Raw genomic sequence first — 14,007 nt, 5'->3', positions numbered from 1 at the left:
TATATATATATATATATATATATATATATATATAAATAAAATAAACTTTAAGATATCTAAAAATTTTGGGAACATTTCAAGACCGAAAGGCATCAGGTAATGGAGTAACGGAGAAGATAAACAGTAAGGCAATGTACACACGTGCAATACTTATCCTTAGAAAACGAACGATAACGACCGATCAACGATTATTTTCAACGATCGTATTGTGCACTATTCTCTACATGCTGTAACGATATATCGATATAATCCAACAATAATGTACACACACTAGATACGATCATTTGAACGATGCAGGAAGTGACGTGTACAGGAGAAAGTGTATCACAGAACAATGCATGATCACTGAATGACCGTACACACAATAGATAGGGCAGATCATCGCCCATAGGATCCGTCAGGTCGTTGGTTCGTTTCCAGCGACATTCCTCGTTCATCGTCGTCGCCGGCCTGTTGTGCACTTTTTTGTGTTAACGATTATCGGACGATCGGTTGTTAATTGTTCGTTTTCAGCGATAATTACTGCATGAGTGTTTTGGCTTTGGATGGATATAGATAACAATTCTAAGGCTATGATAAATAGGAGAGGTAGCAAAAGCCCCCGTCTTGTGCCAATATTAGAAGTATTGTGTCTCAGTCTTGGTCCGGCAGCATCATGCAGCCAGGTTTCATTTTTTACAAACTCTGACCTGGGTAATGAAGATCTATTTACAGCCAACCACTTTACTAGTAACTAGTTTCAGACTCTGAAGGGCCACAAATAAGTGACAGGTGCACTTCAAAACTCCAAAACAAGGTTTGGAAGCGGCTTTCAGTGTCACAGCCCCCAGAGGCTTGGAATGCACTTGTGAGTATAATGACAAGAGGCACACTGGAGCAATAACATTGCCTTTGCTAAATGACAACTTGCTTACTCTGTATTTTTAAACACACAAGGGGGAAGGGGCTGCACATACTATCTTGCCACTGAAATGTTTTTGTAGGTGCAGCCAGCATGATAGAAAGAATTATGCAATCAGCAAATGCACAACCCAAAGAAGGCCTAATATTATTTATTTTTAGAGAAAATAAGTCAGCAATATATAAAGCAGCAATCGATCCTAAATTTTGTTACAACAGCAAAATATATCAATATTTTTGTACACTAATCTATCTGTCCACCCAACTTGTCTACATCAGTCCTGGATAAGATCTCATGCTGCCTGTCGGACATATTATCATGGATGTCTGACAGGTTTCTGAAACTCAACCTGGATAAAACAGAACTCATCATCTTCCCCCCTCAAATTCCAAATGGCGTCACCTTTGATTCTGCCCTCTCATTTAACTCCCCATATTTAGAACTTTTCCAGGTCCTGTCACTTTCACAACATCTCCAAAATCTACCCCTAACCTGTCCCCAGTGCCCACCAAACACACCCTCCTATCATCTCTCGTCTGGACTACTGTAACCTCTTCCACTAACCTGACTCTCTCCTCTACAATGTATTATGAATGCTGCAGCCAGACTCATCCATCCTTCCCACCGTTCCTCTTCTGCTGCAACTCTTTGTAGTTCTCTTCATTGGCTTCCATTTCATCTTAAAATCAAATTCAAGCTCCTGTGCTTTGCCTGCACATGCTTTGCCTGACATGAGTCCCAAATAAATATACACTGCCTAAAATAAAAAGCTGACCAACCACACTTTTGCCAGCTTTATCTTTATTAAAGTGGAACTAAATTTCAAGTTTTAAGAATCCATGATCAGACAGGTCATTGTTGCAGAAAGGGTCAGGCATGTCACGTCTGACTTATTCCCTCTTCCTGCTGGGTTTTAGCTCCAAGGTTTCCGTCAAATTGCTGAGCTGCGCATGCGTGGCTTCAGCTTCAGTTACCAGGATACTCTCTAATCCCACCTTCCCATGTGAATGCTGGAAACAAATGAACTCCCATGTGCAGGAATTACATCCTTCTGGACAATCAAGATAATGTAGATCAAAAGCGAAGACAGAAGATGGCAGCGTCATGAGAGGGTACAGAGACAGGGAAGTAGTGTGGGTTTACTTTTGTTTAAATTCATCCAATACACCTTCAAAAAATGTAATCTTAATGTTTTATCACTATTAACTGTTTCACTTTCAGACATCACTCTATCATTTTCCTGCTAACAGAGAAGTATAGCTTTTATTTATATGAAAGTCGTAATTCTTGAGCTCTGCAATATCCCAATTTACAGAATCTTCATCGTAATGCACATTCCAACGTGTACTTCAGCTTCCTAAATAAATTTTAAGTTTAGGAACATAAAATCTTTCATGAAATGGTTACCACGTTTTAGGTATATATAAAGAAACCAGTACCAAGATAAGTACACAAACTATTGAAACCTTTCCTGAAAATGCTTGCTTTGAGTCACTATATATTTCATTCCAGATGGTAGGCTGACCTATCTGTGCATAAGCAAATAACCTCCATTAGGTGCCATGGTGCACAATTGCATGACTTTAGCACAGCCATTAACATTATACAATCTTTGCAGTCCAACCTTCCAAAACAATTATAAATACATTGTGTAAACTGAAATGTTATAAGGCACTGGACAAGCCACATTATGGTGTTTTGTACTCCAAGTCCTGCTTCCCTTCTCTTTGAAGTCGGGCTAACCCTGACCTGTGAACATTAACACATTAAGCTCTAGGGGCAAGAATTTTGTTTAAATGATTCCTTCGCTGTCCGACAGGTTGCCCACAGCCTATCCTGTAAGTCGCTCTGTGCACCAGTTGAAGGCACTAAAATTGTCTCCTACACTCGGAGCATCAAATACAACAAGAATGCAGCGACAAACAGGCAAATAAAGGTAAGGTAAATAAGTCTCCCTACATTCCCACTATACATAAATGAGCATGTAATCCTTACGAGGCAAAGAGAAGCTTTGTATAAATTCAGAGTTCAGGCTTAAACTATTGAAGCTAGAGACCCACCTTGATTGCCTGAGAAACACAATTGCCAGGATGACAGAAATGGCTGCTGCCTTAATTCTCAGAAGCACAGGGCTTCCTTTGTAATTAAGTAAGATGTGGCAGCATTGCTGGTATCTTGGAAATTGTGTTTGTATAATGACCGTTTGGAAAACTGCCCAATTAGGAAATCACTATATAATGCAAAGGGGTACTAGTAAAAACAGGGCATGTATCACTTAATAAACTAGTGCATGTTAACAGTGTTAATCAACATCATTGGTGCTGGGCAACAACTCCAGGGTAAAATAAAATAAAATTGAAGTCTTTCTCCTCTGCTCCAACAGATTTGCTACCCCATTCTTACTTCTGAAAACAAAATATTTTTTTTTACAAATAAGGGCCCATACACTGATTGGTTGATGTACAACTGCAGATAAGCTTCTTTTTGCCAAGTAAACAAACCATGAAAACTCTGCTTAACAGATGAACTGACCGCAAAATACAAAGTTTTTTTCACAGCTCTTTGTAAACAGGATATGACCTGCTTGATAAAAAATGTTTCTTTGTGACAAAGGCAATGAAGATAAATATATGGGCAGTCTTCTTATAGAACCGCTTGATATGTATGGACTTTACTTATGTGTTAATATTGACCTTTTTTTTACCCCCCTTAAACCCATATACATAACTGTTCTTAGTGACTGTTTGTTCCACTACATTCTCCCCAACCTTAATGAGTTATGTGTAAATTCCTTCTTTCTTTTTGTGAAAATTTCAATAAAAATGACAATTTAAAAAAAAAAAAATATATGGGCAGTAAAAGTATGTAAGTAAAGTGCAACAACCCTTCAAACAAAAGTGCAGAACCCCCGGGTGATCAAGATTGAATGGAAGCCCAGAGCCATATCTACGCCATGCATCCCTGGAGGATCTGGGTGCTCCTTCTGGGTATGCCCGATCTCAGGTATGAGCAGAAGGGGCATTTTTTCCACTCAAGGGAACGAGATGCCGATCTCATGCATGCACAGTGAGATCGGCTCTCTTCTTTATACCCTTTACAGCGGGCTATGTCACCTAATCTCGCACCTGTCAGTGCGTGCATCTGCTCAACATAGCAAGAAGACAAGACAACGAACGAAGAGGAGATTGAAGATGGTGGTGTCCAGCGTTTGCTCAGTGCCAGGACAAAGAGGAATTCTAGGATGGCGTGGGACCAGATCGAGGTAAGGTCCAGCGCCATCAAGAGATCTGTGGGATTAAAAGTAAGTGTAATTTTTAATTTTCAGTTTAAAAAGTTTCAGCCTTAAATAGATAGTGCAAGCATTTGAACTTGACTTAACATTAGCCTTGGTAATGACCAAAACAACAGAACTTAAATCAGAATCTGCTGTATGCACGTATGATGACAGGAGAAGAGGGATGAGTTCGGTTTAAACTGCAGGAAACAAAAATGTGATCAGCGCCGTGGCCCTGCTGGAGGTTTGTACACAGAGCTGTGAGGATGCAGAATTCACACGCAGCTAGCAGTGGATACATTTCAAAGGCAGAAATCTGAGCTCGTGCTATGAGATGGGGGCGGGGCTGCCTATGTCTCCTTCACATGAAGGCTGCACAGGAGGGCACAGAGCATAGATCAGCTTCACTGAGATCCGTGCATCAGAGGATGAGTGCTGCCGAGAGCTGGGCGGGGTATTCAAATCAGCCGGGCGGAGCAACCGGCTAAAAAGCTCTGGGGAGAACTATGCTGCAAATAAAGTAGTTTGATGGAGATCCTCAAATGCCCCCCCTAGGGTACTCAGACCCTGTACATCTGGAACATCTGCCAGGCAGCAGTGGTCTGCATGAGGTTGTTAAGAAGGAACTTAACTTCTCCCAACTGCCTGTGGAAACTTAGCCTAAAAGATGTTGCAAAATTGTAGATGTGGCTATGCACAATAATTGATATCCAAACTTTTTACCTGTCAATGCCCACCCTACTAAAAAAATCCTTGAAATCATTGACAATTGCGCTGCTGGAAATCTTAGGATCATGAAAGCCTCCTAAAAAGTTCCGATGAGATGGTAGAAATGGAAGCTTTACTTTAAAAGTAAACCTTTCCAGAGAGAAATATGGGTGCTGCCATTGCAAGCCTACTGGCTATTTTGCTGATCCTCTAGCTTCAGTGAGATAACCCCCTAAAAACAGACTCTTCTAACCCTGCATTAGATGCTTAGCACACAAAAAGAACAGACCATGAAGTTTAAGGACATAGGTGTGACATTAGAGGAGCTGCTCATTTATACCTCACATTGCATTTGGACTGCCATTACCAATACAACCTGACACGCTCGTATTGTGCACTGCCACACGCTACGTTAAGTCATGCATTTCCACACAGAAAAACATGCTTTAAAGCAATGGGCATGATTTATTAAACCTCTCCAAGCCTGGATAAGACACACTTTCATCAGTGAAGCTAGGTGATCCAGCAAACCTGGAATGGATTTCTTAAAAGGAGATTGCTATTTGTCAGCAAATGTTTAAAATCCTGGACCAGATCCATCACTGGTTTGCTTTTTTCATGCAGCTTCACTGATGAAAGTGTATCCTCTCCAGCCTTGGGGAGCTTTAATAAATCAGTCCCAATGCATTAGTGTGAACAAACCCTAAACAACTAGATTTCAAACTCTGCTGTTACATTTTCTTAAACATAAACAGCCAATACATATATTTTTAATACCTTGCATGTAAGTTAACAGGGCATAAACCTTGCCAGAACTGGAAAATGTTCACAGAAAAACATGACAGAACAAGAGCTACATTTGCAGTTGTCTGCAACTCTGCGTACAAAATAAGAGCCTTCTGTTTAGACTACAATGTGTAAATCTTTTACTAAAGTTCATAGATAAATTAAATATAGCAGTTCAATCTACTGGCTATTTCTAGTTATAAGTCTTTTGCTCAAAATTTCTGAAAACAAATTGTATGTTCTCCATACATACTTAATCCAGTGTTTCTCAACTTTTTTAACACGGGGAAACCCTTTAAATAACTTTCAGATCTTGGGGAACCCTTTGCTATAATTACTATATCCACAGCTCACAGTACATTAGTACTGTATTAGTATTCAGGGGAAGAATGTCAGCCTTACAGATAGCTAAAAAGATCATCACATCATCGTTATCTATTAAACCGGCACACACTGCTCATGGAACACCTAACAGCCTCTGCAGGAACCCTGGTTTATAAACACTGATTTAAAGAGTACCTAAACTCAAAATCTTTACTTTACATAAAAGGGTAGAAAACCCTTTAATATAAAGTAAAAATAATTAAGTTTTTTTTTAAGTGCAACACCTAAAAAAAAAAAAAAAAGGGGGGGGGGGGGTTCAGCACCACTCCCTAATTCTTGATCACCTAGGCAATCGAAAATTAACGGGAGCACAAAGCCTCCTTGGATACCTTCGTCACACATCCCCAGAGGCTCTTGGGTGCTCCCTCTGTGCATGCTCCGATCATCTTGGGCATTTACAGAAGGAGCCTTTCCGTAAAAAGGGAAAAAAATTGCCGATCACACATGCGCAGCGCTATCAGCAAATTTTTTTTCAAACTTCCCTCACCACCCGATCTTACGCCTTGGTCAGGTGGCCTAGGAAGAAGAACCCGAAGAAGAGGAGCGCCGGCCTGAAGACAGATGCCGGAACGACGCGGGACCCGATGGAAGAGAGCTCCGGATGGATCGGACTACCCTGCAGGATTAAAGGCAAGTGTATTTTTTGTGTTTTGGGGGATTTTGAGTTTAGTTCCTTTTTAAAATAAATATATATATATGTAAACTGTGACACTTGGCATGAAACTGTAAATCAATTAGTAAACAAGTAGTAGTAGAACTAGTAAATGCATGAAATGAAGCCAGCAAATGGTAATTAACTTTATGTATTTATGGTGCAATCAAATTTTATTACTGAGGTGTTTACCTTGTATTCACTTATATGACTTAAGTGTTATATTATATTTACTGCATGCAATAAACAAGTTTACATTTTGGCCAATCAATGGAGCTGCCTTTCTATTGGATTATAGGATATATAAAACCACTACCCCCCCCCCCCCCAATATGTACTTATACTACCAAATACTATACATACAAAAATGCCAAAACATCCCTGCACACCTAGAAATGACCGTTCCAACTGTTCCATTTCCATATCAGAGCACCGCAACAACTACTTTTCATTAAAATACTACAAGTGTACTGCAATGTTGTCAGCTCTGTTGTTATTGAAAGTGTGATTCAGAAAGAAATACATCCCAATAAATTGCTAAGAATCCATGCCACATCAAAATCCAGACGCGAGCCACATCTATTTGTAAACCTCACTGCCTGCTGATAATATTTTTCTAAATGTGACTGATTAATCCCAAAGACATTTGAAGACCAGCACCTTGTTTTTGGTGTACGGATGTAGCAGAACATAAAGTGAAGTAGAAGAGTTTTAATAATTTTCATACAGAAAGAAAAACCTGTACTGTATTGGAATTTGCTACACACATATACATCCTGTATGCTTTACATAGACAATCTAGTTCTTCAAAACACAGCCCTGGGTCAATCGAGGAAAACTGATTAAAGACTTAGCGAAGGATTAACACTGCGGTAATCTGCGTTTTCTTCTAGTCTTTGTAGCCATCTGAAGGTACGAGTGAGTACAGACAGCAAAAAGAAGCCAGACTGAGCAATGGTCATATCTGCAGGTTGTACGCAGTCGTAGCAGACATTCCTTGCCCGTTTTATTTCTGGAGAATACCTACTGGGTTTCCCAAGAGTGACCAAAGTTATCTGTGCAACACAGCCATTTTTCCTTTGAAAAAAATAAATAAATCTCTGAATAATGACCTCCTTTTCCTTAGCAACAATTCCCAGTTTTACCCACCAAATCAGTAAAATAGATTGTGATCCTAATGTAGTGTGTTCTAAAACCACATTTAGGTTCATCCAATGCGAACATACTTTTAGAACTATCCATCATCAAAAATATATTCTGCAGATAGATTGCTAACTTCTGTGTGTAAATTTCAGCTCCATGTAGATTGCTGCACTGGAAATCTACACATGCAGTTCTGCCTTTTTTCACCAGCTATGAATTTTAATGCGATTTTAACTGCTTTTTGTGGAAAGCTTGCATACACAGCCTGTCCTCATTTGTATTGCAATGTCCGTTTGGACATACGTTTGTGTATGCAGCAACAAGGAATGTGCAAAGCTTCTATACAACCACAATCAGTAATACTGAAACGCCATGCAGCCCCAATCTAGGGAGGAAAAATACAAAACTGTTCCTAAAAAAGAGCAGAGTTGAGAGGAGTTTATGTGTTTTAGCTAGAGTTCTTATCTTGTATAGGAAGAACACTCAGATGGCTTAAGGCTGGGTGTTATTTTTAGTGATGTTGGACATTATATGATTCTGAATATTTGGACACCCTTCCTGGCTGTCGGCTCTGCTCTGATAAACACATACATATTTCATTGTAGATGCCTAGTTATACCATCTACATCAGTGGTCCCCGACCTTTAGAAGCGGACCACTAAAATTTACAGACTCCAGTCCGCTCATGCGTAGGTAGCCATGTGTCACTCAAAGAGGGAAGAAACTTCCCCCGGAGTGACGTCATAACCTGCTACTGTCCCATCGCACGTCTTAGCCCGTGTCCAGAGACAGAACCCGTTTACCGCCCTGAGCCTGCGACCCCTACGGGAGACATGGTCGGCGGCTCTGGCTGGTGCGTCCCACCAGCAGGGTCCTTTTACCGACCCATGATCTACATGACAGGTTTCCAATCCATAATACATGTAGCCCAATTCCAACCTTAATCTATAGCAGAATAATGGATAATTGTGATGAGGCAGAGCTTTATTGCAGAAAGAGACAGGCGATGTCCCTTCTGCATTAAGCATTCTTACCTGCCCGATCACTCCATGAAGCTGTCAATCGGCAATCCCAGCTTCCCCTGCAGTTGCTGGAGAAAACTAAACTCCCACGTGCCAGTACGGCCAATCAAAAAGACCAAAAATCACAACTAGAAAGAAAAGGAAGAAGATGGTGGTGATTTTAGAGACAGATTTAAAGTATATCTAAATCCAGATAAACTTGAAGAAAATATATGTAAAGGAAAACACAGATATGTAAAGGGTCCCATCTCTGTTAGACCATTGTCCATGACAGTGCTCAGCTCCTTGTAATTACTTTCATGGAAATCTATGAAGAGTCCCCACAGCTATAACGCACAGAAAAGCAGAGAGCGTCTAGGACCACAAGCGCCTGGTAGCAGTAAAATCTTATCTAGAATAGGTGCTATGGAGGGAAATGCAGCTTCCACATTGTTCTTATAACTCCCTTCTCTCAAACCAAACTGTAGATATCCGTCCTGAATAAAAAAAAACACTGATCCCAATACAAACTGGAGCAAAACTCTGCAAATGAAACCTTGCTGCAAAACAAGGTCACAAATGAAATTTCTCTTGTTGGGAACATTGTTTTGTGAGTTTTTAGTGACAATGTACACATAGCACTGTTAAGGTTGATAGAAAGGGGTGAAGGGAGGACGTTCAGGAGGCACCGTGCTGCCATTGGAAATGAAAGCAGTCACCCCCAATCAGACATCTACCAGGAAGTTCATAAAATAAAAACAGGGAACCACTGTACACATTTTGAGATGATCATTAAGCTACGTACACAATTCCAATGGTTCTCGGCCGATATCGGAGGAGAATCTAAAGTGTGTACATCGTTCATTGCCCGAACAACCGTCCTGGCAGGTCCACGGACGATGAACGGCGAACAATCGTAATGCAAGTGAAGGGGGAGAGCGCACAGCATGGTGCCGCTCCGTGGCTCTCCACCTCCCCTCTGTATAGAACAGAACAGTGCTGTATGTACAACACTTGTTCATGCATCGTGGAGTGCTTAATCATTGGAAAGGATCGTGAAAGATCCTTTCCAGCGACTATAATTGCACGTGTGTATGTGGCTTTAGTCTTGTATAACAATTATCTAGCACGTGTACACAGTCTCAGATCTAACATACAAGGAGAGTTCAATAAAGCAGAACTCCATATTTAATCTTTTTAAGAATAAGTTAGTAAACAAAAGTTATCTCCACTATTGTACATCATAATAGATTCACATCCCCACTCTCCTTGGCCAATCACAGAGCACTTTGTATTCACCAATTCATCCAAAAAAGGATGCAAAATGAAAAGTTGAGCAGCAGTAAATGAAAGCCAAAACTCTTGTAACCAGAGCTGCAGGAAATAGAGCAGGAACTGTACTACGAAGAAGGGAAAAACACACTGACTCAAGAAGGAGGCAGGACCTAATATTTGTTTACAAATTATTATTTTTTTAAACCTGTACATGAGTTTTAATGCACACCTAAGAGGAAAGGTAAGTTGAGTTTTCTAGGAAGATTAACTCTGGTGGAATAAAACATAAAATAAATCCGAAGCCAATCTTCACAATCTGCATACACAGTCCTGAAACTACTAACAACTAATATTATTACATTGTGCTTCAGATTCAGAAAAGTTTTATCTCAAGGACCTACCTACAAAGCATTGCGATTTATAGGCTCAAGAGATACATAGCTGTAGGGAATCTAAAAATCATTGTAACATTAAAGATAAACATAAACGGCCCCAGGGTTTTGACAGTTGATGCATTCGTTTGACATTAGTTTGAGACACTTTTGAGTTCATTGACAGGAAGTTGACCTGCTTTAGGCAAGGATCACATTCTCATAAAATCGTAAAGCAAACAAGGCAGGATCCTTAAAGTGTACTTCCAAACCATTGTTTTCGCTTTGTATAGAGTAGAAAATGATTTAAAAAAATGTAATTTGTTGCTGCCGACACCCTATCAGGGAGATTTCCACATTTAAGTTTACATGATCAGGCGGGTCATTATTGCAGAAAGGAACAGGAGATTTCTCTTTTGCAATAGTGCCTCTTAACTGCTTAAAGAGGAAGTAAACCTAAAAACGAGCAGTCAATCAGTACGAAGGGTTCCTTCCATCGGGTCCTGCGTCATGCAGGTATCCTTCTTCGGGCCAGCGCGCCAGGTGCCCCCATCTCCTCTCTGTTCTTCCTACGTCACCCAACACAGGCACAAGATTGGGTGACAAAGATGGGAAATAAACTGCACATGCGTGAGAACTGCACATTTCCCCTTTTGGCGAAAGGGCTGCTTCTGCGCATGCCTGGAATACTCGTGCATGCGCAGAAGTAGCACCCTAGAGCCTCCCGGGATGCGTGACGTAGGTATTCCAGGAGGCTTTGCGATCGGGAGGCAATCTTAGGGGGAAGTGCTGCACTAATATTTAAAAAAAAAAAAAAAGAATTTTAACTTCACATAAAAGGGTTTTCCACCTTTTCATGTAAAGTGAAATATCTAAGTTTAGGTACGCTTTAATTACTCCAGGTTTCCAGCTACAAAGGCAAGCTGCACATGTACAGCTTTAGTCAACGGGGAAACCCAGCAATCCTGGCTTCCATTGCATGTGCCGGGGATAAATGAACTCCCGCACTTACATCATCCGGTCACAGCCAATCAGGATGGCCCAGGATCATCTCTAGACAATGGCCCAATGACACGCTGGTTTAGTTCCGTTTTAAAAAGACTAAGGAGGCAAGATGAAGTGAAAAGAAATCCTTCTAAGTTCCAGAGAATTGCCTCTAGTGAAATTTTACATCACCAATCATTCTGATGACAATGTTGAGTTTCCCTTCAGCTTCTGCCCCTGATGTCCTCCTGCTCCTCTATCACCTATGAAGTGTGTTTTGGAACAACTGGTGGCAGATGGTGACAATCAGTCAGACCAATAAAGAAGGTGAATCTCCATACCAGGGACATACAGCATTAAACTTATCAAAATAGTTTTTTTTTTTTGCTTTTAAATTTAAAACATAGGTTGCAATCTGACCAACTATCTACCAACAAGTATGTAGTAGAAGGGCATAATGATCGGATACAAGCTGATTGTTAAATAGAGAAGGACCTTATATTACAAAGTTACGGTAAATAAAAGTTTCTAGCTCATACATTGTTAAATGGGGAAAGCCCTTAAATTACAAAGGTAAAGTAAATAAAAGTTTGTAGCTCATATAGTATAACAGGTACATAAAAATTGTCCTTCAATACTACATTTTCTTCCCCAGCCAATAGCAAACACCTGAAAACCCAACACTATTTACAACTGTTATTTCACAAAATATATCATTTTACTAATAAAGTTTGATAGTTCATTTTTTTTTCCTGTGCAGTATTTATTAAAAAGTAACACTGTATCCATGGCAACGACCCAGTTGTATCTATGGTGTTCAGAAGGCCCCCTGCATTGCAAAACACTAAATGACAGGCACCACATCAGCAGCAGAGCTCCCCTTAAAATGATTTGAAAACATTGGCAACTATGAAGAAGAAACAGCAGGCAGTGCAGCAAACACACGGGACGATTATGTCAACACCACACGCAGTGAGACCCTGGAGAGCAGTGACTGGCTGGCCAGTTACCTGACTCTGCAGGTTGCCTGGAGCGGCTGGGCCCGGCCGAGTGAGCCATGCCGGCTGACAGTCTATGTGTCCTCCGAGCCTCCGCGCGGCCTCCTCACATCTACACACTCCGCTTACAGCTCCGCCTCTTCCGCCTTCTCACCATAGACACCTCCGCCCACCAGACCTATCTCTCCACGTAAAGTAGTCCCTCGTTTAGTCGCGCTTCTACACCCCCTACGTCTGAATAAACCTCTTCATTGGCAGCTCAGCGACGCAAACACTTTTATCAAATGCCTTTAGTTGAGAAAACAGATTTTTTCCACTTATTTCAAGACAGGTTTTAGAAGCAGGAGAATTGGTATCTATGCGCGCAGTGATGCGGCTCGCCTCAGACGCGAGCTGCACAATAGAATGTGACGTAGACTGGAGAAGCCTGAGATCAGCTGATCAACTCTCAAGGACTTCAACTCCCATGATGCTTTGTAAAGTTCTAGACGCACTGTGGGTTCATGGGAAATGTAGTTTCCAAAGCAGAGTAGAGGTCACTGGGCTTCTCAGGATTTAAAATGTTAAAAAGAGAAATATTATAATAAAGCAATTGAAAAAAGGAACCAAATAGCCTACAGTAGTAATAGTGGTAATCGTTTAAAAAATGGTAATAAATGATGGTATAAATAATAGCAGTGCCAAGAACATATGTCATCTGCAGTAAATAATACTATTGCAATAATACATAATATTGGGATTGCATCTTTAAGAAATAGAACTATTCAATTAAAGAGGAAGTAAACCCAAAACAATAAAATCACAATTAGCTTTAATCCCACAGTTTGTCTGCTGAGAGGTTTCTTCCACCAGGTTCCGCGTCGCCCTGGTATCCGTATTCGGCCTGGCGCAGAGGAAGAACCACGCGCCGCCATCTTCTCCTCTCTTCTTCCACATTCTTCTTCCTACTCACCCGATCCTGGAGAGGATACACTTTTATCAGTGAATCTGGGTGATACAGCAAACCTGGAATGGATCTGGTCCTGGATTGAAAACATTTGCTTACAAATAGCAAATTACTTTTAAGAAATTAATTCCAAGTTTGCTGGATCACCCAGCTTTACTGATGAAAGTGTATCCTCTCCAATCTTTGAGAGCTTTATTAAATTAGGCCCTCTGTCTGTATCTGTCTGTCATTTGCTACCCCTGCATATTATATATTATATTATGTTAGTGCTATATAAATACTGTTTAATATTATTATTAATATACAGGATTTATATAGCACCAACATATTACGCAGCACTGTACATAAAATAGGGGTTGCAAATGACAGAAGCATACATATAGTGATACAGAAGGAGAGGACCCTGCCCTGAAGAGCTTACAATCTAGGCAGTGGGGGAAGTCTCACACAATAGGAGGGGGGATATGTAGTGGTGGGAAGTAGTGAGGGTTTAGGAGTCCGGAGAAGAGGACAAGTTAGATTAAATGGGTTCTCTTTTAAATGAGCAGAAAGTAGGAGCAAGCCGAATAGGATGAGAAAGACCA

General features: G+C 40.7%; 1 protein-coding gene across 1 annotated transcript in view; it reads right to left on the bottom strand.

Annotated features, from left to right (window-relative positions):
- Positions 1 to 12,610, bottom strand: part of BRWD1 (bromodomain and WD repeat domain containing 1) — a gene marked incomplete in the record, with an annotated part of 60,557 nt that extends 47,947 nt beyond the window's left edge. The window contains 1 exon segment of the mRNA XM_072398316.1: positions 12,490 to 12,610. Within this exon segment, the coding sequence (XP_072254417.1) occupies positions 12,490 to 12,538 (49 nt within the window).
- Positions 12,611 to 14,007: the final 1,397 nt, after the last annotated feature.

Source organism: Pyxicephalus adspersus, chromosome 1, assembly GCF_032062135.1.
Source record: "Pyxicephalus adspersus chromosome 1, UCB_Pads_2.0, whole genome shotgun sequence".
In the NCBI taxonomy this organism is placed as follows: domain Eukaryota; kingdom Metazoa; phylum Chordata; class Amphibia; order Anura; family Pyxicephalidae; genus Pyxicephalus; species Pyxicephalus adspersus.
This window is presented reverse-complemented; position numbering and strand designations above follow the sequence as displayed.